Source organism: Amblyraja radiata, chromosome 5 (assembly GCF_010909765.2).
Source record: "Amblyraja radiata isolate CabotCenter1 chromosome 5, sAmbRad1.1.pri, whole genome shotgun sequence".
Classification (NCBI taxonomy): Eukaryota; Metazoa; Chordata; class Chondrichthyes; order Rajiformes; family Rajidae; genus Amblyraja; species Amblyraja radiata.
In genome coordinates, this window is record NC_045960.1 from 25,121,259 (window position 1) to 25,148,544 (window position 27,286).

General features: G+C 41.3%; 1 protein-coding gene across 4 annotated transcripts in view; it reads left to right on the forward strand.

The window, feature by feature from the left end:
* The window catches only part of sh3bgrl2 (SH3 domain binding glutamate rich protein like 2), a 143,020-nt gene that overhangs the window by 4,627 nt on the left and 111,107 nt on the right, over nt 1-27,286 (forward strand). For 3 of the 4 annotated variants that reach the window (XM_033020810.1, XM_033020811.1, XM_033020807.1), the window contains exon 2: nt 4,041-4,489. In XM_033020810.1, the coding sequence (XP_032876701.1) occupies nt 4,445-4,489 (45 nt within the window). In that variant the 5' untranslated portion in view covers nt 4,041-4,444. Of the gene's footprint in view, nt 1-3,936; nt 4,490-27,286 lie in introns of those variants that run through there. The other variant, XM_033020808.1, reaches the window with a different exon arrangement.

Here is a 27,286-nt window from a genome sequence, read left to right on the forward strand (position 1 = left end):
AATGTGCCACACGTGAGGCTGCTAAGGAAGATGAGAGCCCATGGTATCAAAGGGCAGATGTTAGCATGGATAGTAGGATGGCTGGCAGAAGGCAAAGAGTGGCGATAAAGGAAGCTTTTCAGGTTGGCTGCCAGTGAGTAATGGAGTTCCGAAGGGTTTGGTGCTGGAGCCGCTACTCTTCACGTTGTATATTAATGATTTGGACGAGGGGATTGAAGGCTTTGTGGCCAAGTTTGCGATTGAACAAAAATAGGTGGAGGGGTAGGTAATGCAGAGAAAGTAGGGACTCTGCAGAAGGACTTGGACAGATTGGGAGAGGGGGCAGAGAAGTGGCAGATGGAATATAGTGTAAAGTGTGGAGTCATGCATTTTAGTAGTAGGATTACGGTGCAGACTATTTTCTAAATGGGGAGATACTCCAGAAATCAGAGGTGCAAAGGGACTTGGGAGTGCTGGTGCAAGATTCCCAAAAAGTTAATCTGCAAGTTGAATTGGTAGTCAAGAAGGCAAACACAATGCTAACATTTATTTCAAGAGGGCTAGAATACAAAAACAGGGATATAATGTTGAGGCTCTAAGGCACTGATCAAGACCGCATTTGGTGAGCAATTTTGGGCACCATATCTGAGGAAGGATGTGCTGGCCCTGGAGAGGGTCCAGATGAGGTTTATGAGATTGATCCCAGGAATGAGTGGGTTAATTTATGATGAGCGTTTGACAGCAGTACTTGCTGGAGTTTGGAAGAATGAGGGGAGATCATTACTAGGGAGAGAGTCTATGACTAGAGGTCATAGCCTCAGAGTTAAAGGACGTTCCTTTAGGAGATGAGAAGGAATTTCTTTGGTCAGAGGATGGTGAATCTGTAGAATTCTTTACCACAGAAGGCTGTGGAGGCCGTCAATGGATATTTTTAAAGCAGAGAGATTCTTGATTAGTTCAAGAAAAAACTGCAGGTGCTGGAAAAATCGAAGGTAGACAAAAAAGCCGGAGAAACTCAGCGGGTGAGGCAGCATCTATGGCTCCATTTGCCCATCATCCCCTCCCCATTATGGCCACCTATCGCCTACCAGCCTCTGTCCCAATTGTCCCTCATACACTGTCATACACTGACTCTCTTTCCTTTACCCTTACAGTCCGAGTGCTAGATCTTGATCAGAAACACGGACCATACCAATGCCTTCACAAATGCTGCCTGACTTGCTGAGTTCTTTCAACAGTTTTTTTTTTTTGCTTCAGATTTAAGCAACTGCATTCTTTTTTCTCCACTATAGTAGATCTCAATTGCCTAAAAATGTACTGAGTGACAATGGGTTAAAAAAATAGGTAAAATAAGTTGTGAGATAAATCACCGACCTGACGTTAGAAAAGGTTTGATGGTTATCATGAGAGGAATCGATCGGGTAGATGTACAGACTCGCTTGCCCAGAGTAGGGGAATGGAGGACCAGAGTACATAGGTTTAAGGTGAAGGGGAAAAGATTTAATAGGAATCTGAGGGGTAACCTTTTCACACAAAGGGTGATGGGCATATGGAACGAGCTGCCAGAGGAGGTAGTGGAGGCAGGGACTATTGCAACGTTTAAGAAACAGTTAGATGGGACAGTTTGGAGGGATATGGACCAAATGTGGACAGGTGGAACATATTGGCTGGTGTAAGCAAGTTAAGCCGACGGGGCCTGTTTCCACACTCTAGCTTTGATAGGGAGAACACTGAAGTGCCTTCCTGAGCCCTCATATGGTATTACAGTCACTATCACAGATGCCGACATCCTTCAGGGGGGTGAATCCTCGACAAGCGGCTGGATCTGATGGTATACCCAGTCATGTTCTCTAAACCCGTGCAGACCAACTTGCTGGAGTTTTTGCGGACATTTTCAACCTCTCATTACTGAGATCCGAGTTTGCTGCCTGCTTTAAGAGGGCACCAATAATACCGATGCCCAAGAAGAGTAAGATGACATGCCTCAACGACTATCGACCGGTGGCACTAACGTCCGTGGTGATGAAATGCTTTAAGAAGTTGGTTATGGCGTATATCAACTCCTACCTCAACAAGAACCTCGACCCATTACAGTTTGCCTACTGCCTCAACAGGTCAATGGAGGATGCGATCTCACTGGCTCTCTACTCTGCACTTGACCACTTGGACAATAAAAACACATACGTCAGGCTTTTGTTTATAGACTACAGCTCGTCGTTCAATATCATTATCCCCTCCTGGTTGGATTGCTCCTGGGACTGGCCAAGCTGGCCATCTGCATGTCACGGCACCAGGCGGAAGAGGGCTCCACCCGATTCAGCTGCCTGCCCCTTTTCCAGGGTTACGGATGGTTTTGGAGAGAGACTATGCACTGGCCACGGGCACCCGGGGAGGATTTTCGGTACCGCTGGACACTACGGGGGGTTGAATGCATCCTTGACAAGGACTGTAAGATAGTTGTATAATAGTTTATTGTTTGTCTTATATTATGGTGATGGGTTTTGTTTTATGGTCTTGTAAATATTATTTTAATATTTGATTAAATATTTTTGATTTTTAAAAAATTAAAAAGTTGTTTACCAAGCTCACGGAACTGAGTCTCTGCGCATTTCTCTGCAACTGGATCCTCGACTTCCTCATCAACTGTTCGAATTGGCAAAAACACTTTTTCCTCAATAACAATCAGTTCCAGAGCACCTCAAGGCTGTGTGCTCAGCCCCCTGCTCTACTCATTCTATACTCATGATTGTGTAGCCGGACACAGTGCGAACTCCATCCTCAATTCTGCCTACGACACCACCTTTGTTGGATGAATTACAGATGGTGCTGAGTCAGTGTATAGAAGTGGATCGATAGACTGACCAAATGGTGCCAGCACAACAACCTGGCTCTCAATGTTAGTAAGACCAAGGAACTGATTGTGGACTTTGGAAGAGGAAGAGTGAGGACCCATAAACCTGGTTATAGCGACGGGACGATGGTTGAGAGAGTCAAAAGCTTCAAATTCCTGGGCATGCATATTTCTGAAGATCTTTCCTGGACCCAGCACACTGATGCAATTATAAAGAAAGCACATCAACGCCTCTACTTCCTAAGAAGATTACGGAGATTCGATGTGTCAGAGAGGATTCTCTTGAACCTCTACAGGTGTGCAGTGGAGAGAATATTGACTGGTTGCATCACGGCTTGGTTCGCAACTTGTATGTCCAGGAGCAAAGAAGACTGCAAAACGCTGTGAACACTGTCCAGTCCATCACGGGTTCTGATCTCCCTATCTTCGAAAGGATTTGCCAGAGTTGCTGCCTCAAAAAGGCAGTCAACATAATCAGCGACCCGGCCACACAATCATTTCACCCCTGCCATTGGGAAGAAGGTACAGGAGCCTAAAAACTGCAACGTCCAGGTTCAGAAACAACTTCTTCTCTACAGCCATTAGGCTATTAAACACTTCAACCTCAAATAAGTTCTGAACTACATAGATTATTATTGTTTTTTTGCATTATTATTGTTTGTTTTTTATGTGTACCTATGTGTGTACACACATTGAACTTGTTTTCTCATATTATTTACACTACTATGTTTACATATTCTGTTGTGCTGCTGCAAGTAAGAACTTCATTGGTCTATCTGAGATATGACAATAAAACACTCTTGACTCTATGAAGGGCTGAAGATCTTCTGCTCCAATAATCTACTCGTTAGGTTGAATTATGAAATTCCATGTCGTGGTTTAACCCAAAAGTTAGGCAATAATTCTTAAATCCAAACTGTCGTCCCTATTTATCTCCAATAATATGTCCATAATGGATTTATGAACGGTTGGCATTAAATTTTTAATTCGTAACGTGATTTTCCGTGATGAAATGCAATGTTCTTGACAACAGGTGGCTCCTATCCTGCATTTCAGAATGAATGCTGAAAGGGGCCATCCCCTTGGGGAGACATAATCTATGAATGAGGTCCGCGATCTTGTAACAGCTAAAACGTTAATTGTAGTTTGTCTCTCCACAAATGTTGCTCGACCCGCCGAATATTTCCAGCATTTTCTGTTGTTGTTCTAGGCGCAGTAAGCCCTCTCGGCGACTGTCATTGCTTGCTGCAGAAGAGCGCTGTGCGCAGCGAGCTGCAGGCTGGGAGATGTAGTCCACTCGCCAGCGTCCTATTCGAAAAGAGGACGAAATAAGACTGCATTATCCAGCATCCAACGATCGGTCGAGATGCTTTGGACCAGGCATAGCAGTGAAATGGGCAAAGCGCTGCAATCCTTTGGAGGGTGGCGGAGGTGCGAGCTGCAATGAGATTGGAAAAGTGCATTTATATATTTGTTGGTTTCTCACTTCGTGTCATTCATTGGTAGGCAGCAGCTGCATAGTATAGTCGGCCGATTAGATTCCAGATATAAAACCTATTTAGGGACGGATTTTTCTTTTCTTAATCTGCGGATTGTCTTTCTGGAATTAAGAAGATGGTTATTCGTGTGTTCACCGCCTCCTCTTCAGCCTCTATTGCGGTGAGTAGGAAACCAGCAACGGTAGCGGCTTGTTTATGTTGTGGAAGGTTACCACTGTGTAGATACTGCCGCTCTGCGATCCTCCAGCAGTCAGTGTAAACAAAATAATGCCTGGGTTACGGACATCTATTTCAGTGGATTCGATGCTCAAACTTCAACCAATATAACGTATTTTTACCCCTTGCGTTCCACTGATTTAAGTAAACCGTCAGTATATATAGCATTCCAGAATTTGACCTATTTTCAATAAATGGAATTGAATTCTGTAAGTTTGTATGTTGGCGCAAGCCCAGTTAGGTTTTCATCCGTGAAAAAACTTTGGAAATACATTGTCACATATGGTAATTTATGTTGCGAGGAGTCTGATCGTTTTATAGATTTGTCCAGAATAGATTTTAAGCTTTCCACTGAAATGAGTTATTGGGTTATGCTTCTTCAAAGTATGTATACTCCCACCCCCTCGTCCCCCCACCTCCTGAATTTAGTAGTATCCTTGAAAGAGATAAGGGAGAGTGGATCTGATTTCCTCTTAAATGACATCCTCAAGAAAGCACGCAGTGCTTCGACTGTACAGAGATAAAATTTCCAACAGTTATACAAAGAACATTTCCAACCTGCAAACACATGCTCACCTGTTCTGCAAAAAAACGTGTCTCTCTATTGGCATTAAAGTATTTATTATGGGTTTTTTTTTTAAACGGGAGAGACGTGCTCTGTTGATATTCCCAATGGAATTGAGACCCGCCTCAGATCAACGGTGGAAATTGTTACTGACTCGCGATAATAAACCTAGTTTTATTACAGTGAACCAAGATCAATGTTTAAATGTTATCACTGGGAATGAGCTGTTCTATATTTATTTTCACGATTGTGTGGATTTTATTATAGTATTTCGTTTGGTAACGTCTTGTTGCTTTGTGTTAACGTCATTTTGTTAATTATCTTCTGGTTAATAATTTCTCATTGAAGCAAGTTACAGTATTTTGTTCGCATGGTACACGTAAGATTTGTGTCAATAAGTTTCTTTTTTCAAATCTCAGTACTAAAAAAGTAAAAAAACATAACATACATTATAAATTTTGTATTACAAATAACATCGGCAGAACTGGAGTCACATTGAAAACATTCCAAATTAGGTTTAAAAAAAAGTTGCAATCACTGACCACGTCGATTAAGCACATTTTAGTGCGCCTATAAATGTCCTTTAGCCTTTTGTGCGGATTGGGAAATTGTGTTTTTTTGGAGACAAGTTCTGAAATGTTTTGCAGATTTATCAGTTTGCTCATAATCCATTTTAACTGCTACGTTTTGTACAGGAAATTAAAATTGAACACTTTTGGAGGGGCATAACAAGATACCTACATAAAAAAAGGACACAAAATGCTGGAACTCAGCTGGTCAGGCAGCACCTCTAGAGAACATGACATTTGTATGTATCGTTGCACATCTTTAATGTGCTTAGTGATTATTGAAATTAGTCTATTTGCCTGATGGCTATTCCCTTTTCCATTTCTGTATTTACGTTGACAATTGGTTTTTGACTAAATTGGAAATGGATTTTAAAAAGTAAATGAAATGAACTCAGAATTATTGATTTCATAGGACCAAAGTGGACAATTTGACCCATCATGTCCATTACAAGTATTATGCCTCAGCTTTCAGTTTATAGTCTGAGGTTATGGCATATTTGATGATCCCTCTAATTCTTCTTAAATTTATTACAGTTCTCAACCATTACTGCCATTTCTGGCACACATTTCGAGATGATAACTACCCATAGTAATACTTCCACCAGTTACTTTAATTTTTCGGGAAGGTGTGGGGCAAGAGCTGGCAAGTAAGGGGTGGATCTAAGTGAGAGGCATTGGTTGACAGGTGGAGAAGGGATGAGTGGAGATAGTGACTCTCATTCCTTCCCTCCCTCACTTCCTTCCTGCACTTGATTCCATCTACCAGATCTCTGGATTAATCTATTGCTTGTAAACTCAAGCCACACTTCTCCACATCACCACTTTCTACTGTGTACGAAAGAACTGCAGATGCTGGTTTAAAAATTGAAGGTAGACACAAAATGCTGGAGTAACTCAGCGGGACAGGCAGCATCTCTGGAGAGAAGGAATGGGTGATGTTTCGGGTCTGAAGAAGGGTTTTGACCCGAAACCTCACCCATTCCTTCTCTCCCGCTGAGTTACTCCAGCATTTTGTGTCTACCACTTTATACTGCCTCTCTCCCCTCTACTCTTTCAGTCCAGATGAAGGGTCTCGAATCAAAACGTCGACTGTACCCCTCCATAGATGCTGCTTGGCTTGCTGAGTTCTTCCAGCAACTGTTTTTTATTCCAGATTCCAGCATCTATGGGCTCATGTGCCTCCACCTTAATTCTGTACTCTCAATAATGATCAACTCTGCTCAGTGAACTGGGTCCTTTCCATTGTCTGGAAATTTATGGTACTAAAAGGAGGCCTTTATGTCTATGATGGCTAAAAAATACAGAGGTTAGGGTAATCCTACTTCCCAGTCTCAGTCCATAATCTTGCACATTTTTGCTCTACCATCCGCAATACTGTCATATTCCTCTCCAATGTGCTATGCAGAACCACACAAACAACCCTGTAGTTGTAATTCAACTAGTGTTTAGAACATTTGAGCATGACTTCCCCTTCATATGCTTCAACTCTTAAAGCAAAATGATCATCTAGACACTTTTTAAATGTATTGAGGGTGTCTGCCTCCATCGTCCTTTCTGACAATAAGTTTCAAATCCCCATTGCTCTTTGATTAAAATTCTCCCTCAATTTCCCTCTAATACTTTTACTTTTATTTAGTTAAATCAAGATCCTCCAGTTATGACTCTTTCTGCTAAACATAATGCATTCTTTCTTTCACTCTGTATGGGCCTCCCATAATTGTATGTATCTGAAATAAATCTCTGCTTCAGTAACTTTGTTTCAAAGAGAATAGTCATTTTTCTCCTTTTCTAGTCCTTAGCCAGTTTCTCCTTTTAATGAAAAATTTCCAGCCCTGGCAACATCCTTGCAAATAAGAATTGGTCTGTTCCAATGACCTTGGAATTCTCAGTGGTTACATGATCAGCTGATTGTAATGTGGTACTCGGAACTGTATTCTAACTGTGGCCTAACCAATATATTCAGGCATGGCTTATCTGCTCTTGTATTCTGACCCTCAGCCACAAAAGCAAGTATGCTGTGTTTACCATCTCGCATACCTGTTTTGAAAACTGGGAATTTGTGACCATACATTTTCCTCTTCTGCACATCCAATAAATACTGTAGCTCACCAGAACTATGGTATATACATCGACTCTGATCTAACTAGAGTTTTAAACAATTTGAATATGAGCTCCAGCTCTTAAAGGAATATATCTAGTTTAGAGGGTTAACCCGGTTATCTTCAGGGATCAATGAATATGTTCTCCCAGGCTCTTTATGATCCAATATACTCCTCTATGTTTTATATATCAAAGCATAGAGGATCATAATAAGCTTGCACTCATTGTATATTTTTTTTGTTTTATCAGCTCTCCTGAAATGCATTATTTAATTTAAATAATACTACTTTCATATAGAATACATTTCACTGTATAATATAACAATGGAACTGTATAATTATAACATAATATATTCCAATGTTATCTCATCTTCTCATCTTCTAATTTTCTAAGCTGTCGTGCTAGTAATTTTTGTGGCTTATCTCCAAATTCAAAATACACTTGCTTAGTTTGTTGAAAAAGTTTAATCACTTGATTAGAATATATTTTATTTAATCTATATTTTACTGATGCAATTTTATTACTTAACTCTTTGGAAGGCTGTTTTATATTTTCATTATCTAGACGTTTTATCTCATTTTCTAAATTTTGTTCTATTTTTCGATTTTCTTTATTGAGATGTGCTTGTGCGGATATTATTGCGCCACGCATGAATGCCTTAAATGTGTCCCAAAATAGTGATGGAGAAGTTTCAGGATTATCATTAGTTTCAAAAAATAATTTAATCTGATCCATCACATATTTACAACAGTCATTGTCCTTTAATATCTGAGGGTTAAATCTCCAGGTAGTAGTTTTATTAGATATATATTTTAATTTTATCTTAAATATTAATGGCGCATGATCCGAGATGATAATATTATGATATTTTGCATCATACGTAAAAGGAAGTAATTTAGAATCTATTAAAAAATAATCTATCCTCGAATAGGTTCCATGTACGGGCGAGAAAAAAGAATATTCTCGTCCGGATGGATTATCTAACCTCCAGATGTCTTTAATATTAGATGTATTGATAAAAGCATTTATGAATTTACTTGATTTCGAGGCAGCTTTCCTTTTTGCAGATGATCTATCTAGATAGTTATCTAAAGTACAATTTAAATCACCTCCAATTATTAAATTGTGTTGAGTGGATATAGGAATATTATTAAATATTTTCTTAAAAAATAATGGATTATCAAAATTAGGGGCATATATATTCATTAAAATTACCTTTTTTGAATATAATTCCCCTGTAATTATTACATACCTGCCTTCTTTATCCTCTATAATAGAACTTTGTATGAAAGGTATACCTTTGCGAATAATTATTGCAACTCCTCTAGATTTATGAATAAATGTAGAATGATACACCTTAGAAATCCATTTAGCTGTTAATCTATGTTGAGCATCTTTTTTAAGATGAGTCTCTTGAAGGAAAATGACATCTGTCTTCAATCTGTTCAACTGAGCTAACACCTTTCCCCTTTTAATTGGTTCATTAATTCCTTTTACATTCCAACTGCAGAAGGTTACTCCATCACCCCCAGTCTTCACCTTTATATCATGCATTTTACTATTAGGGTGGCTTTTTTTGGAGTAGCCTTCTTGACTCCCCCAGCTCCCCGTTGCACCCGGACATCAATCCAATGAGAATTTCTATCCACCTTAATCCGCATCTATGTCTTCTTAAACTAAATACACAATATCCTTCACATCTACATTCAAATAATATATAATATAAGATCAATAAAAAACAAAAACAATAAGAAATATCAATAATAAAAAAAAAGTAAAGGGTGTTAATAGGGTGCTCAGAAAAAAAAGAAACTACACTTGTATAGTGTGTAGTATGTGAAGGTGAAAGCCACACTAACGTGGCCATTAATCTAAAGACTTCCGTTTTTTTAATTAAAAAAAAAGATGTTAATTATACCAGCTCCTATCTCAAATGCTATATATATTGGGGTGGGGTACTAACTTTATATACTTAGTACTTAGTAATTATTTCTATTATTCATATTACTATTTGCTAATTACTAATATCAATTGTATTTAATACTATAATATGTAATACTATTATCATGGAATAATTAAATATTTTCTAATAATTAATACAGAACTACAACTAAATGTCCATTATTCCACTTCCTTCTAAGTGAGTATTTCATAACCACAGGTCGATGATAAAAGTTCAGTCCTCTCCTTCTCCCTCGGGTTCTTCCTCCGCGTCTTCTCTCTCTTCATCTTCTGGCTTCTGCTGTATGCCTCGGGCGAATTTCAATGCTTCAGTATGCTTAACGAAACGATATTCCTTGTCATCATAAGTTACTCTCAGTGTTGCTGGGTACATCAAGCCATATCTCAGATCCTTAGTATTCTGTAAATTCCTCAGGATACCTTTTGTTTCTTTAAATAGTGATCTTTTCTTGGCCACTTCTGCTGGGTAGTCTCTAAAAATACTGATGTTGTCTCCCTCGTATTTCAGGTTTCTCTTTTTTATTATTATCTTCATCATTTCTTCGAAGACATGGTCAAAGGCCACTTTTACAATCATTTGTCTGGGCGATGAACCTATCCCAGGGGCCCGTCTTAGAGCCCTATGTGCACGGCTCAACAGGGGTTCATGATCCAAATTCAGAATATCCATTAAAAGTTTTGCAACAAATTTTCGAGGATCTTGACTCCCCTCACGACCTTCGCTCAGACCAACTATACGCAAATTTTTACGGCGTTGGCGTCCCTCCAGATCAATACATTTCTCGTTTGTTTTACGTAATAATTCTAAGAGGCGTTTGTTCTCGGCACGGAGTTTTTCGGTCTCCTTAGTATTCACTTCAGCAATCTTAGTTAGCTCTTTAATTGCTTCGCCTTGTTGGTCTAGCGAAATTATAGTAGGATCTATCTTGTCATCCAGGTTTCTTTCCATCCCAGCAGCTATATCCTTTACCTCCTCAATTTGAGTTTGTAACTCGGCATTAGCCTTTTCCTTCCACTCATCCATCATACTTTTTACCGTCGTTATAACTTGTTTTATTAAGTCTTCTTTATTTTTCTCGTGAGACACCAGCATATCCGCTTTTAAACTTTTTATCTCCTCCATATACTCCTTCCTCTGCTTCTTTATCTCCTCCATATACTCCTTCCTCTGCTTCTTTATCTCACCTAGAATGGTAGTCTTGAGTTCCTCCATTTCAGCTTTCCTCTGTGAGACATCTTCTTGAGAAGCAGAAGCAGCACCCGAGCTGAGGCCAGTTTCCCTTCTCGTAGATTTTTTTCCAGTGGTGGGGGGAGGGGAGCGCTGGGTCATAATTTCTTCTTAAAATCGCGCGCCTGATGACGTCACGCACCTTTTAAACGCTGCCGGAGCCGTTCGCAATCGATCTCCTGTGGTAAGTGCGTTTGTTTGACCCTTTTACCCCCGTTTTAAATTCAGTTTTTTGCGGAGCTGTAATGGCGCGATTCCACTCACATCGTGGCGCCAACCGGAAGTCCGGAATGCATTATTTAATTTAAATAATACTACTTTCATATAGAATACATTTCACTGTATAATATAACAATGGAACTGTATAATTATAACATAATATATTCCAATGTTGTCAGTGGTGCAAGCAAGTAAACTAATGCTTTTATCGGCATATGTGTATCTTAATAAACACAGTACTTCCATTTTTGTGAAAATGTATGTGTTGATCCTTTCGTACTTATTATAAACTAAGTATCTGGTGATTTTTCAGGTCTCTCTATTACAATTTATTGTAGATACATGATCTAATTTTTACTGATATGAGGAGGATTCAAACCTCTATATCAGGAAAAATATATTTTGTCCTTACCCCTAGTCCTTACCTTTCACCTCATCAACCATCGCATACAACACATAATCCTCCGACAATTTGCCACCTCAACGGGATCCCATCACTATTCACATCCTCCCATCTCCACCCCTTTCCACGTTCCGCAGAGACCGTTCCTTCCGCAACTCCCTGGTTAACTCATCCTTTTTCACCCAAACCACCCCCTCCTCAGGTACAGGAGATGCAAAACCTGTCCCTATACCTCCTCCCTCTACTCTGTCAGGGACCCCAACATTCCTTTCAGGTTAGGCAGAGGTTCACTTGCACCTCCTGCAACCTCATCTGCTGTATCCGTTGTTCAAAGTGTGGACTCTTATACATCGCCAAGACCAAATGTAGACTGGGCTATCGTTTCGCTGAACACCTTTGCTCAGTCTGCTTGCGCCTACCTGATCTCCCAGTTGCCAAAAAAAATAATTTTGCTTCCCATTCCCACACTGACCTTTCTGGCCTGGGCCTCCTCCATTGTCAGAGTGAGGCCAAAAGTAAATTGGAGGAACAGCAACTCATATTTTGCTTGGGCAGCTTACAACCCAGCGGTATGAATATTGATTACTCTAACTTCAAGTAACCGTTGTATCCCCTCTTTCTCCATCTCTACCCCACCCGTCATTGTACTAGTTTCAAAGACATCTTGTTAAGTCTCATTGCCTTAACTTGTTTTCACCTAGCCCACAACTAACAAATGCCTGTTTCCTTTATCAACGTTACTTTCATGCATATCTTTCATTCATTTGTTCTACACCTCTCTATATCACCGTCTATAAAAATCTCTTGTTTCCCTTTCACAAGATCATGAGATCATAAGTGATAGGAGCAGAATTCGGCCATTCGGCCCATCAAGTTTACTCCACCATTCCATCATGGCTGATCTATCTCTCCCTCCTAGCCCCATCCTCTTGCCTTCTCCCCATAACCCCTGACACCCGTACTAATCAAGAATCTATTTCTGTCTTAAATATATCCACTGATTTCGTTTCCACAGCCTTCTGTGGCAGAGAATTCCACAGATTCACCACCCACCGACTAAAGAAATTCCTCCTCATTTTCTTGCTTAAAGAACATCCTTTAATTCTGAGACTATGACCTCTAGTCCTAATCTGTCTCTCTAGTGGAAACATCCTCTCCACATCCACTCTATCCTAGCCGTTCACTATTCTGTACGTTTCAATGAGGTCCACCTTCATTCTTCTAAACTCCAGCGAGTATAAGCCCAGTGCCATCCAACGCTCAACATATGCAAACCTACTCATTCCTGAGACCATTCTTGTAAACCTTACATACTTGATTTTGTATACAAGCCCTCTCAAAATAAATGCTTTCCCCTGACTCTCAGTCTGAAGAAGGGTCTCGACCCGAAATGTCACCTATTCCTTTTCTCCAGAGATGCTGACTGACCCGCTGAGTTACTCCAGTTTTTTGTGTCTATGGTTTAAACCAGCATCTGCAGTTCCTTCCTACAAATGTATTTCAACGTGTCTCAGCAAGTTTCATTCTGAGTACAATGGAATTTAGAAACAATAAGGATACATAGGACTGTGTTAGTGCAAAGTTGAGTTCAGAAGAGAAAGCAATGCAAATATCAAGTTTAGATATGAATGTGTAAGTGAAGAGTTTAGCCTTAGCGAGGGTACGGAAGTAAGGTAGGTTAATTTATAGAATCAGCATGCTAACCTTTCACCTTTGTAACATGAGCTATAATAAAAGAGATATGCATTGCATTCCCTGGTAGTTAAATATTTTATGTTTGGATATTGATATCACGGTCTCAAAGCACAGAATAGGACCTTAGTTTGACATTCATTCTAAACCCTGAAGCATACTCAATCTGGATGAATTATGATGAGTGCTGCTGCAGGTTCAGAAAGACAATGTTTCAGACTGTTTGATTCTGGCAGTATGGAATAGTAAAAGTATATGATGTCATTTCATACAGGTAAGAAGAATGGTTAATTACCCAGCCAGGTTTACTGTTTGAGCACAAATTTAGACCTACCTATAAATATGTAAAAATATACAATAGGAATATTACAAATTTGTAATTTATCACCCGTGGGCAAATGATGGATGTGACCTTTTCTGCAGTTACACTGTGATGCATGCCAGCATATTTAGTAGAGTAAAGCAGTCCTTTGATTAAACAGCATGAATCCGAAGGGAAATCGTTTTCTGGACCACCATTCTTTTAATTCAGATCTGGCATTTTCATTGTTATGATCTAAGCTATGAAATTATTTGGAACCCAAATTACAGTGTAATATATTACTCATATAATAGCAGCCTGCATTAAAATACCACCTATAAGGTAGTAAAATATCCCTATGCACTTCACAAGACTCGTCAAGGGACTACACGAAGAACCCGCCAGCCCGCATGCGCATCAATACGTCGACGCATGGCGCGCGACTCGGATGGGGAAATGGACATCGGGATTTCTCTGTGATACATCATTAAAGTCGGAAGGTAAGTTTCACAGGAACTGTTGCTTTTGACGCTGGTTTAGGTCCCAAGAATGGAGGAGCCTAAAACCAAGGGAAAACGTGCAGCTGATAAGTCAGCGGCAGATAATAGCAACAGGAGAGGTCGGTGGCCGTCGGTATCAAACTCGGAGACTGGCAGGCGCAGCCTGCACAGCAACCTCTGCAAAAGCTCCGAAAGGGAGTAGTTTGTCGACCCCGAGTTCAGGGAAGGCCCAGGCCAAAACGGCAAAATATGTCCAAAAGTACAATACTCAGCAGGAAGGAACTGCCTCAACATCTATTGAGGATGTCATCTGTCAGCTCTCAAAACTGGAAAATCTGATTGAGAGGCTGGTCAAAGGGAATGTTCTCCGCACACATGCGACTGATACAGGCAGTTCCAGTCAGATGTCTGCGACGGCAATACCTGGTCCAGGGTTGCATTATGATATCTCTCGCTCAGAGGTGGGGAGTTTTGAGGATTATTATGCGGAAGACTCTGACTGTGGGGAAGTCGATAATGAACTCGAATTCCCTCAACAAGTGGATAATATGCTTCAACTCAAGTCTAACAAGGAGCTGCCAGCACTTGTGACAAAATTTGCCATCCCCTCGGGGATAGGAGAACCGTTACAGGAAGAACTGGCAAGTAGCATTGGTTACTTGACTTCCCATCAGTTGAATGAGAAGAACACGCTGGCTATCCAAGTTGAGATAGAGAAATTACACAAAAAGAGTGTGATTGAGTAGTCTCTCCATGAACAAGAGGAGTATATTTCTAATATTTTCTCAAGGTTGAAGAAAAGTGGAGGATACCGAATCATTCTTGATTTCGCTAGTCTGAACACATGCTTGGAATATAACCATTTTAAGATGGATAATTTTTATTCAGCAAAACAGCTGATTACAGAGGATTGCTTTATGGCCTCAATCGATCTCAAAGATGCATACTATTCGGTACCAATACACGAGAATCACAGGAAATATCTGAAGTTTATCTGGCAAGGCCAGTTGTGGCAATTTTACGCTCTACTTAATGGGTTGAGTTCAGCCCCAAGACTATTTACAAAGATTCTAAATCCAGTGTTTGCCCTACACAGATCTAAAGGGCGTATTGTCATGGGGTTTATAGATGACACGCTTATTGTAGGGAAGACATCATGTGTCACAGAGTTAGCTGTTTCAGCACACCAAGGCACTCCTAGAAAATCTAGGGTTTGTTATTCATCTAGGAAAGTCCATGTTGGAGCTGACAAAATCGATTACATATCTAGGTTTTGTCATAAACTCTGCAGATATGTCTGTGACCCTACCCACAGATAAGAAACATAATTGTAGAGGCATGCATGGGTTTACTTAAAAATTAGAAGCCTACTATACAGCAGGTTGCAAGGGTGATAGGCAAGATGGTAGTTGCCTTCCCAGTCACACAATATGGGGCCATGCATTATAGAAATCTGGATCATGAGAATTTTCTGGCCCTAAGATTGAATAAAGGGCATTTTGATAGATGTATGAGGTTGACGACAGAGTCGATATCAGAGTTACTGTGGTGGATTGAGCACAGGTTTCATTGTACCTAGCAAACCCACAATAACAGTACAAAGTGATACTAGTGGACACGGTTGGGGTGCAACTGACACCAACTCTAGTTGTGGTGGTAGGTGGAATGAGGATGAGTTGGGGCTTGGCCAAAAGTATGGCATCAACTATTTGGAAATGTTAGCAGCATTCCATGCATTAAGAACGTATTGTGAGAATGACCATGATATGCATGTCAGGCTACAATTGGACAACACAACAGCAGTAAAGTATCTGAATCATTTGGGTGGCTGTAGGTCTCCATCATGTGGTGCACTGGTAAAGTCCATTTGGGCATGGTGTATAGATAGGAGAATATGGGTCAGCTGCTTACCTGCCAGGTAGATACAACGTAGAAGCAGACCTCAGGTCTAGAAAATTCAATGAACGAACAGAATGGATGTAAAATAAGTCAGTGACAAGAAGATAATATCTCGATCTGGAACACCTGAGATTGACCTGTTTGCTTCAAGACTTAATAACCAAGTACCAAGGTATGTAGCTTGGCAACCAGATCCAGGGGCAGAAGCAGTAGATGTGTTTTCTTTGTACTGGAGTGGATTATCATTTTATACTTTTCCCCCATTCTGGCTTATCGGAAGATGCTTGCAAAAGATAATTCAAGACTAGGCATCAGGAATTATAGTAATACCAAATTGGCCTACTCAACCATGGTTTCAATTGTTAAAAGGAGTACTGAAAGAAGCTCCTTTGATTGATCACAGACACGAACAATTGTTATTTCAGCCTGTCTCTCGGGCACCTCACCCACTGCATGATCGCATTGATTTATTAATTTGCAGGATTTAAGGAGACCTTTCAAGCGAATAGGACTACCCAGCAGAACATTGATGTGATCACTGCAGCTTGGCAGATGGCACAAGAAGGCAGTATTCAACCTACATAAAACAATGGATAAAGTTTTGTGAGGATGCACATGTGAACTACTTTAAGGCAGAAATAGCAGATGTTTTGGAATTTCTTTCAGTTTTGTTTTGAGAAGCGTCTAAGTTATAGTGCAATTAACACTGCTCGCAGTGCCTTATCATCGTATCTAGTGCTTGGGGTAGGACACCAAACAATTGGCACTCCCCATTGGCGTCAAAGTTTATGAGGCAAACATGTGGCAAAAACAGGAAAGTAGACTATTATCTAAATGGTGGCCGATTAGGACAAGGGGAGATGCAACGAGACCTGGGTGTCATGGTACACCAGTCATTGAAAGTAGGCATGCAGGTGCAGCAGGCAGTGATGAAAGTGAATGGTATGTTAGCATTCATAGCAAAAGGATTTGAGTATAGGAGCAGGGAGGTTCTACTGCAGTTGTACAGGGTCTTGGTGAGACCACACCTGGAGTATTGCGTACAGTTTTGGTCTCCAAATCTGAGGAAAGACATTCTTGCCATAGAGGGAGTACAGAGAAGGTTCACCAGACTGATTCCTGGGATGTCAGGACTTTCATATGAAGAAAGACTGGATAGACTTGGCTTGTACTCGCTAGAATTTAGAAGATTGTGGGGGGATCTTATAGAAACTTACAAAATTCTTAATGGGTTGGACAGGCTAGATGCAGGAAGATTGTTCCCGATGTTGGGGAAGTCCAGGACAAGGGGTCACAGTTTAAGGATAAACGGGAAATCCTTTAGGACCAAGATGAGAAAAACATTTTTCACACAGAGAGTGGTGAATCTCTGGAACTCTCTGCCACAGAAGGTAGTTGAGGCCAGTTCATTGGCTATATTTAAGAGGGAGTTAGATGTGGCCCTTGTGGCTAAAGGAATCAGGGGGTATGGACAGAAGGCAGGTATAGGATACTGAGTTGGATGATCAGCCATGATCATATTGAATGGCGGTGCAGGCTCGAAGGGTCGAATGGCCTACTCCTGCACCTATTTTCTATGTTTCTATGAAAGGTGTCTTTAATATAAATCCACCAAGGCCTACATACAAAGAAGTGTGGAATGTGAAGTCAGTTTAAAGTTTTCTACGCAAACTGGCACCAGCTGCATCGCTGACGTTGGAACAGCTCACTCATAAATTAGTAATGCTTATGGCACTTATTTCAGCGCAAAGAGCTCAGTCTTTGTACAAACTCCGTCTGGATAACTCTGTTGTAACTGACAAGAAGGTGGTATTTTATGTGGATGATCTCATAAAGCAGAGTAGGCCAGGGTTTCGGCCCGAAACGTCGCCTATTTCCTTCGCTCCTTAGATGCTGCTGCACCCGCTGAGTTTCCCCAGCAATTTTGTGTACCTTAGGCCAGGTACAAGTTGGGTACAAGTTGGATCTGGCAGCATACCCACCAGATCCGAGATTGTGTGTTGTTAGTAATGTGAAGAAGTACATTGAGGTTACTAAAAACCTTCGGTATGAGGAAAAAGCCTTCTTCATAAGTTAAAAAAGCCGCACAAGAGAATGTCGGTGCAGACTATTTCAAGATGGATAATGTGTACGCTATTGAAAGCAGGAGTGAAGACTGATATTTTCAAGTCTTACTCTACCAGGGCTGCAGCCACGTCGGCAGCCAATAGAATGGAGGTTCCTCTTGATCACATTCTTGCAACAGCAGGATGGTCACATGAAAGCACCTTTCGGAAGTTTTATAATAAACCGCTTAGCAGGTCTGGACAATTTGCAGATAGAATTCTGGGCAGTGCTATATGACACACTTGTCTGTAACTCCGAAGTAATGGGACTGTGGTCCTGTTAAGGGCGATATACATGTATGTAAAGTTAGCATCATGTGTTAATGACCTATGTCTTTTTTACCATTTATGGTTTATCTGTGTAATGTGTGTTCACATACAGATTGGTTTACTGCATGAAACCATAGAGCGTTAAAGGCTTCACGTAGTCTTGTGACGAGACTTTGAAATAAAATAGAAAGATTAAACGAGAACTTACCATTTGAAGTTTGATCTTTATTTTATGAGAAGTTGGAATGAGAGACTACGTGCCCTCCACTCCCAGCCCTGAATCTCATAAATATAATTCGGTAAGTCAAGGGTTATTAATCTTTCTATAGCTTAATTTGGTTCAAGTGGTCTGTGGTTTCATACAATGCTCTGAAGATTGATGCGCATGCGGGCTGGCGGCTTCTTCACGTAGTCTCTCTCTCCAACTTCTCATAAAATAAAGATCAAACTTCAAATGGTGTTCTCGTTTAATCTTTCTATTAAATACTTTTTTTTTTAAAGTAAGTTTTAAGGGATTAAAGGCTGCACAGAAATCTGAAGATATGCCAGAAAATTGTGAAATGGTTTGTGGCGATATTGAATAAGGGTATGTTTACAATCCATCTTGTAATAAAATTGACAGATTTAAAAAAAAAATCAGATATTAAGTATGGTGAAAATTACTTCCCTCCCCAGGCAACATGTGTAAGGAATGAAATAAAGTTTAAAATTGACACAGAAGAGGAGAAATGACCACTTCCTATGCCATAATAATTCTCGTGTTCGGCATTTTATTATAACTGGAGCTTCATGTAGGTATTGAATAGTGCCAGTTAAGCCTTCAGTTATTGTCCATCGGCATATCATCAGAAAGTGACATCAATATCTCAGCCTTAAGGTGGTGTGACATGGGAATTACAAATTTCCTATGAAGAAAAATAGCAACCATACTGTCTCAAGAAGCATGATCATAGCAGGATAACTTGCTGTATTGATATTGGTTGAAAGGTGGATATAAAAGTGAAAAATGGACGAATGAGGTAACGCATTTGGTGTGGTGCAACAAGACTAAAGGAGTGCACAGTAAATTATATGATTCTGTGACCTGCAGAGGAACAGATGTCAGCATACCCTTAAGATAACACAACATATCCAAAAGGTAGTTAGAAAGATTATAGGGTTCATTTTTATAAATCAATTGAGGCATAGAAAGAGCAAAGAGATTATCCTAGAGGTGTATTCAACACTAAGATCACAGCTTCAGAGTTTCTGCACAATTAGAGTCACAATGTTTATGGTAAAGACTGAAGATGTTGCCTGGACCGTAAAATTGCACTATGCGGAAAGATTGGATAGCCTTAAGGAATACTTACCAAGGGGTGAAAAATAATGAGAGCTAGATAAATAGATAGGACCAATTTCCATTCAGGATGATCTGTTTTTTAAAAATAAATGTGAATGGAGGTAAGTATAGATGTAAAGTGATTGATAGAAGAATTCAAGGGGAGATGGGAGTGAAGGAAACAAGTCTGTAACATCCATCACATGTAAGTAGCATTGGACTATGTTGTTCGTCATTCCTTCTCGATTAAGACCATGTCATCTTGGTTGATTAGACCAATCTTGGTTTGAACGTTCCTTTCGTACAGGCGACAGTGTTGTAGGGATGCGATAACATCAGTGGATCTTGATTTTTACGATTCTCTTTTCCTCTTTGTTTCCTCCTTTCCAGCTTCCTCATATGAACGAGCACCGATTTTTATGCAGGTAGTAACCACTTGATAATTTTCCCTCAGTCAGTGCTCCATAAAGCAACTGCTTTGGTATTCTGTTATTGGACATTCTTCTGATGTTTCCTGCCCACCTGATCTATGATTCTTTCAGCAACATGTAAATGCTGGGGAGGTTTGGCTGCGACAGAACCTATGTGTCTGGAATTTTGTCTGGCCGTGAAGTATTCTGCACAGGTAGATAATCTGGAAGTGTCAAGGTACCTGGCTTAAGACTTCCGCATATCTTACTTGTCTGCCATACATGATCCATGTTTCAAAAGCATGGAGTAGGCTGGGTATGACAATGGCTTGATACACCTTCGGCTAGGTTTCTAGACTGTTTACTCTTCGACTATATAGACAGCAATAGCAGCCATCTTTAGGGAAGTGGATTTAGTGTTGGCAGATGGAATAAAACTAGAAAACCTGGAAGCACACAACAGTTTAGATAGCCTCCATGGAAAGATTAAATATATTAATGATGGCCTCCTGTGGGCAGTGATGGCCTCCTGTGGACATGGTCCAGAAGACTGGCCTCCTGCGTTGTAGATTTTCTAATTCTTTAAGTTCAACTTGCCCATCCTTATTAAATTGAATTAGTTCCTGGACACCCAGTATCACGTGAAATATATTATCACTGTCCATAAATTCCAATGTGACATATTGCCCCATTCAATCACAACACTTACTTTAGCCACTCCATCTTCCTGACTGTCCCAGTATTTGCCTCAAGGATTTTGGGTTTTACCACTCCCCTCCTTCCTGGTCACTGTGCCTCACTACCACCACCAAGCTCCCCTACCCAATATCTTCATGAAAGTTTATTTTGTCTGTCACCTTCGGAAACATATTTGCTAAACTTCACATTTCCCTTCATGTTTTGAAACTTTCGTTCAATTTTTCTCCTAACTGTGTGGTAGCTAGAAATGTTTTCTGTGCAACCAATTATGAAATGTTTAGAAATAGCTTTCTTTTTAAAGATGCTGCTATTTTGTAGTTCTGGGACTCTTCAGAACATTGTATATGAAATTTTCAGATGATGCAAGTGTAGTGTATTTTGGGTACTTGGAACTGACTCAAAAGAACTCTCAGATACAGGAGTAAACTAGCAAGCTTCTTTATTGTAGGACGCCACCATGAGTCTCCTCTAGCGCATGCGTCCCCTCGCACTAAACATAACATATGCTAATTACATTATATACATTACACTGCTCCCCCTTTAACTTGGAGGCGAATAACACCATTTCTAGTACGTTAAATATAATTGATTAACACACTGTTGCACAATTATATTATTACAGTCATCTTACATTACATCCTCATAACTGTAATAATCGTACTAAAACTTAGCATTTATAATGGTTCATTCCACTCATCTTTCTAATCATTCCAGCTCTACCTGTATCTCTGCCTCTTCCCATTTTAAATATCCTAATGTAATTTGCAGACTTCTTCCTGTTCTTGAAATTCTGCTAAAGTTAACATTGCCTCTGTTTCTGTTCTTTATTTGTAGGTGGGATCTGACACATGACTGCAGGTTTTCGTTTTTCAGTCGCTCTCTGTCGCTCAATTTCCTGGCGCTACGTATTTATCTGCTCTTGTTGTATAATGACATTCTGCAATGCATAAGTGCCCCCCCCCCCCCCCCACCCACTACCTTTGGACAGTCTCCCTCAGATGGTCACGTCAATCAATTCAGCTTGTTTATTTATGTATTGTATTTATTTACCTTTCTTGTACATCAGTGGAGCTGCACACTAAATCTCGTTGCACTGACGTGCAATGACAATAAAAGATATATTATTATTATTATTATAAACATTTGTCCATTGCTCAGTGAAGGAAGCTCCATGCTGGACTATACTGAAGTGTCCTAATCGCAATCGGTCCTGCATACTTTTGTCTCGACCGACAAGCCTCTCTTCTTTAGACTTTTCTGTTAACAGCTTTTTTTTGCTCATCGTCACACATTTATTTAACCGTTCTTTGCAACGTTTAAGCCTTTTCTGCTGTTCGTCTATTTGTCTTCTTAAATCACCTTTCTGGTTATTCATCAAGAAGTAGGATCTATACTGTCCTTGCAATACAGCAGTGGCTTTGATTTGCGCTCTGTATATTTCTCTTACTACATAAGCACGGTAGTGATACTGCACTACAACTGCTGTATAAATCGGTTTGAGGAAGTCTTTCCTATATCGTTTAAGTCTTTTGTATCGTTTCAGCCTTTTCTGTTGTGCATCTATTTGTCTCCTTAGGTCTTTCCTATACCAACTCATACGGAGTACTGACTGCACTTTTACAGTAGCTCTCTTTTGCTTAACCCACTGCCTAACCACCATATTCTTGTAGGCAGTCTGAATGGTAATAGTTACATCCCTCATTGACTGATATTGCACAAACTGGGAATGCCCTATTTTACATGCTTTGTACCATCTCTGGATCAAAATGACTGCTTGACGCATAGCTCTGTACCGTACCCTTAATCGGTAACCACGGTATGCAGCTTGCAGAGTGACTACAAGTGCCTTTTGCATCAAGAAATGCTTTCTTGTAATGCACATTCTTATGAATGACTTAATACAGCGTGCTGCCTTGGTTTTCTCTACCAAAACTCTGGCTTTGATCCCGCGGTATAAGGCCTGAATACACACCACTGCTTCCCTCAAACTCTTATACTGTCTCACTTGGACATCTCTTATCTGGCATGCTCTGTATCGTTGCTGTACAGCAATGGCAGACCAGCGTAGTTTCTTAAAATACTGACGCTGTTTATACATCTGATAATAAGTCTGTATGCCCTTGACAGATTTTTGCATGCCCCGCAGTTGCCTTCGAACAAGCATTCCACGGTAGGCTGCCTGAAGCACTACAACGCTTCTGCGTACCTTCATGTAAGTTTTGCGATCACTTTCCATTTGAAGGTGTGCCCTATAATGGGTTTGTACTATTATAGCTGCCAATCTCATTGCCTTGTATTGACGGTATACTCTCTGCCTTCTAAATGCTGCTTGTATTTCCTGAAGTTCCCACAGCACATTGCCACGACCACCCTGAGGCCAGATACCCTTCTGGTCTCAGAGGCGACCAAAAACATCATCTTGTTGGAACTGACAGTGCCGTGGGAGGACCGTCTGGAGGAGGCCCACGAGAGGAAGATGGCCAAATATGAAGAACTGGTCATAGACTGCCACAAGCAGGGCTGGAAGGCAAGGTGTATGCCTATCGAGGTTGGCTGCAGAGGTTTTGCAGGGCAATCGCTCTACAAAGCCTTGAGTGCACTGGGCATCAACGGAGTGGCAAGGAGAAGGGCCATCAAGAACACCACAGAGGCAGCGGAGAAGGCCTCGAGATGGCTCTGGATCAGGAGAGGAGGTCCATGGGGAGGAGCGAATGCCACCTGAACACAAGTCGTGGTCTGATCAACCACGGCTGGGTCGCCTGGGTGAGGGTGTCTGATGTTGAAAGACCCAAAACACCCAATGACCCCAGGCTACATCACTGATGATGTGTTCAGGAGCATCTATCGATGTATTTGTATCAATCTGCCTTCTAAATGCTGCTTGTATTACCGTTGCTGCCTTCTGTTTGTTCCGGATTTCTCTCCGTACCTTCATACCCCTGAATGCAGCTTGAATAGCTAGGGTTGCTCTTTGGATGGCAATTTCTCTTTGCCTTTGACTTCTGCCACTTTGCATTTGCCCTTCGTCCCTTCGCACTTGACCTGTGTCATTTTGCACTTGACTTTTGTCCCTTAGCACTTGACCTGTGTCATTTTGCACTTGACTTGTGTCCCTTAGCACTGACCTGTGTCGTTTTGCACTTGACTTGTGTCCCTTAGCACTTGACTTGTGTCCCTTTGCACTTGACCTTTGTCCTTTTGCACTTGACCTTTGTCCTTTGCACTTGACCTTTGTCCTTTTGCACTTGACCTTTGTCCTTTTGCACTTGACCATTGTCCTTTTGCATTTGACCATTGTACTTTTGCATTTGACCTTTGTCCTTTTGCACTTGACCTTTGTCCTTTTGCATTTGACCTTTGTCCTTTTGCACTTGACCTTTGTCCTTTTGCACTTGACCTTGGTCCTTTGAGAGACTCTCTGCCCTCTTTAGTTCAGGCTTCTTGCCTCCGGATACCCTTGGACGTTTTGGCGAGAAATGAGCCATTAAGGCCTCCTTACACTCCTCATACATTTTATCTGTGGGCTTTGCTGGCAGCAGTAACATACGTAAAGTTTGATAACCCTCTCTTCCTAAGCCTAATATGAACCATGCTCTCTTCTTCTCCTCTGCAGCGATATCATTGGAAATGAAACAAGCCTCCAAGACTTTGGTCCATTTCTCAAAATTACTCCCATAATCTAATTGGGGCACGTTTCCTACAATTTGAAAAGCCATGCTACCTGTTGCTATTCAGGTGCACTATCTTCTTTTCTCTCACTGTGTATTCTGCACTAGACTTAATCCTTCTAAGACTAAGAAGTGATCCAGCCCACTGACTATTACTAATTCTTATAATAATAGATTTATACTATTAACCAACATTTCATGTTAAAATAGACATTTAGAACATTTTAACCATATTCCTGCTATGCACACAGATTTACTATTAATAACAGTGACCAATGCATTACATCCAAACAGTCCCGCTTTTACTGTGAAGGAATAGTGAACAACGCATTACATTCTACAGTCCTGCTTTTACTTTGATGGATTTCACTTGTCCAGCTTGTCGGCCTATGGACTCCAGTGCCTTCTCGACCTCTCGAGCTGTCCCCACCGGTACTTTTGCTGCTGGCCTCGCCAGACCTCCACTTTTGCTGGCTCCTCCGGGCTTCACCGTTACTTTTGCTGCCGCTGGCTCGCTGCCAAGTCGACTACTGCTGCTCTGCTGACTTGCCTGCCCGCTGTCTCCACAGCCCTCACGACCGGGCCGACTCTACTCCCGACTGGGCTGAAGTGCTTGAGTGCTGTCCTGCTTCTCTCGTGCGGACCCACTCTTTGCTCGGGGCTGGACTTCCTCTCACGTCCGGGCTTTCCCCCTCGGCCAGTCCGCTTCTCTTGCGCGGCCGGACCCTCTCTTCTGCTCACGGTCGGGCTGACTCTGCTCCCGACCAGGCTTTCTCTGCTCACGGCCGTCTCTTGCGACCGGGCTTTCTCTCATGACCGCTCCGCTTCTCACGCGTGGCCGGGCTTTATTTTCTCGCTACTGGTCCGCTTCTCACGCGGCCGTATTCTCCCTCGACTGGGCTGACTCTTCTACCAGCCGGGCTGACTCCGTTTCGTCGGTGGCTTCACTGGACCTGTCCGTGATCTACCCGGTACTAGGCCCTCACTCGACGTCGTTGGCGGCACCTGGGCCTGGCTGTGGGCTACACAGCCCTGGAAAACGTCCGAAGTCGGTGGCAGCTGCTGGGCCTCTTCTGCCCCTTTGCCTTGGCTACACAGCCCTGGAAAATGTTCCAGGTAAGTTGATACCGTCGCTGTCCTGCTGGTTAGGCTTCCAGCTTTTGGCTGCTTTCTTCGGTGACACTTACTGCCCCACTTGTTTTCCTTACTTCCTGTTCCGACCTTGCTTTTCTTTGGCGCCAATCCAAAACCGTTTGGAAACAAAGTGGAACGGCACCAAGCCAAATCATTTGGCTTGGTGCCGTTCCACTTTGTTTCCAAACACAACCTTATTTTTTTCTGACAGTCCTTCTTCTTTCCTTTTCTGTTCTTTTATCCTCTTCGGCTGTTGTTGTGTGTTTGGGTGTAACAATTCACCTAAAACTTATACAAAGACTATTCAGCTTGAGGAATTTGACAAAAAGAAAACAGTCTAAAATGAGTAACAATCCGAAGGACGGCATCTTGCCACATAGACACAACATAGAGATAACCTTACAAAACTCGCCGACTTGTACAGCTGATGTTTTAAATGCAGTCCCCGGCATAGAGGGATCTGCAGGCCTCTCCCATCCAGCTCGCAAACAACTGCGACACAACTCCGTATCTACAGTTTAAACTGCTAAACAATGCTGCGTGTTGCAAAACAGTCCTATGGGTGAGTTCACAAACTCAATCCCATTCTCGTCGCCAATTGTAGTGTATTTTGGGTACTTGGAACTGACTCAAAAGAACTCTCAGATACAGGAGTAAACTAGCAAGCTTCTTTATTGTAGGACGCCACCATGAGTCTCCTCTAGCGCATGCGTCCCCTCGCACTAAACATAACATATGCTAATTACATTATATACATTACAGCAAGGATAGGTGGGTTAGCAACTTCTGAAGAGGATACAAAGAACCTTCAAAGGGATATATGTGAGTTGGAAAGAAGTTGGCAGACGGTACAATATGGGAAAACCTGGGAATGGAAGTAAGAATGGAAAAGTAAACAATTATTTAAAGAGAATGTGAGTACAAAATGTTACGGTAGAAAGGGGTCTGGTGTTCTAATGCATGAAATGCAAAGTGTCAATATGCAGTTACAGCAAGTAATCAGGAAGGTTGAAGGAATGTAGCTTTTGTTTCAAAAGGCACAGAGTATAAAAAGAGGGAGGTTCTTTTGCAACTTTGCAGAGTTCTGGAGAGTTTGCACCCGTCATATTGCTTAAAGTTTTGGCCTCTATTTAACAAAGGAAAGATTTGCATTTGTTGCAGTGCGTGCAAGGTTCACCAGGTTTATTCCTGGCATGATGTCTAAAGAAATCGAGCCACTTTTGTATGGATTCTGAGAAAAATAATGTAATTGATGCTGAGAATGCTTCTTTTAATAGGGATATCTAAAAATGAGGGAGAGGGTGGTGTTTCAGAATAAAGAGTTTTCTATTCCAAACAGGGATGAAAGGGTATGTTTACGCAGGGCTGTGATTCCTTGCCGCACAAGAATATCTAAATGCTCTAATATCCTTAAGTTCCAGTTACTTTCCAATTAGATAATCTTCCTTTCTATTGCCAAAGTGACCACACTTTCCCTCACTAAACTTCCATTGCCAAGTTTTATTCTCACACTCCCATTACAGGGTCACAATATCCTCATCGCAATTTGCTCTTCCACATATTTATGTGTCAATGTCAAACTTGAGTACCATTTAATTCTGCCCCCTCATCCATGTCTTTAGTATAAACTAGACCAAGTGCAGACCCGTTGGGTCTGTTCCCGCAACGCGCGGTTGCAAGGGGAGGGGGCGGCCTG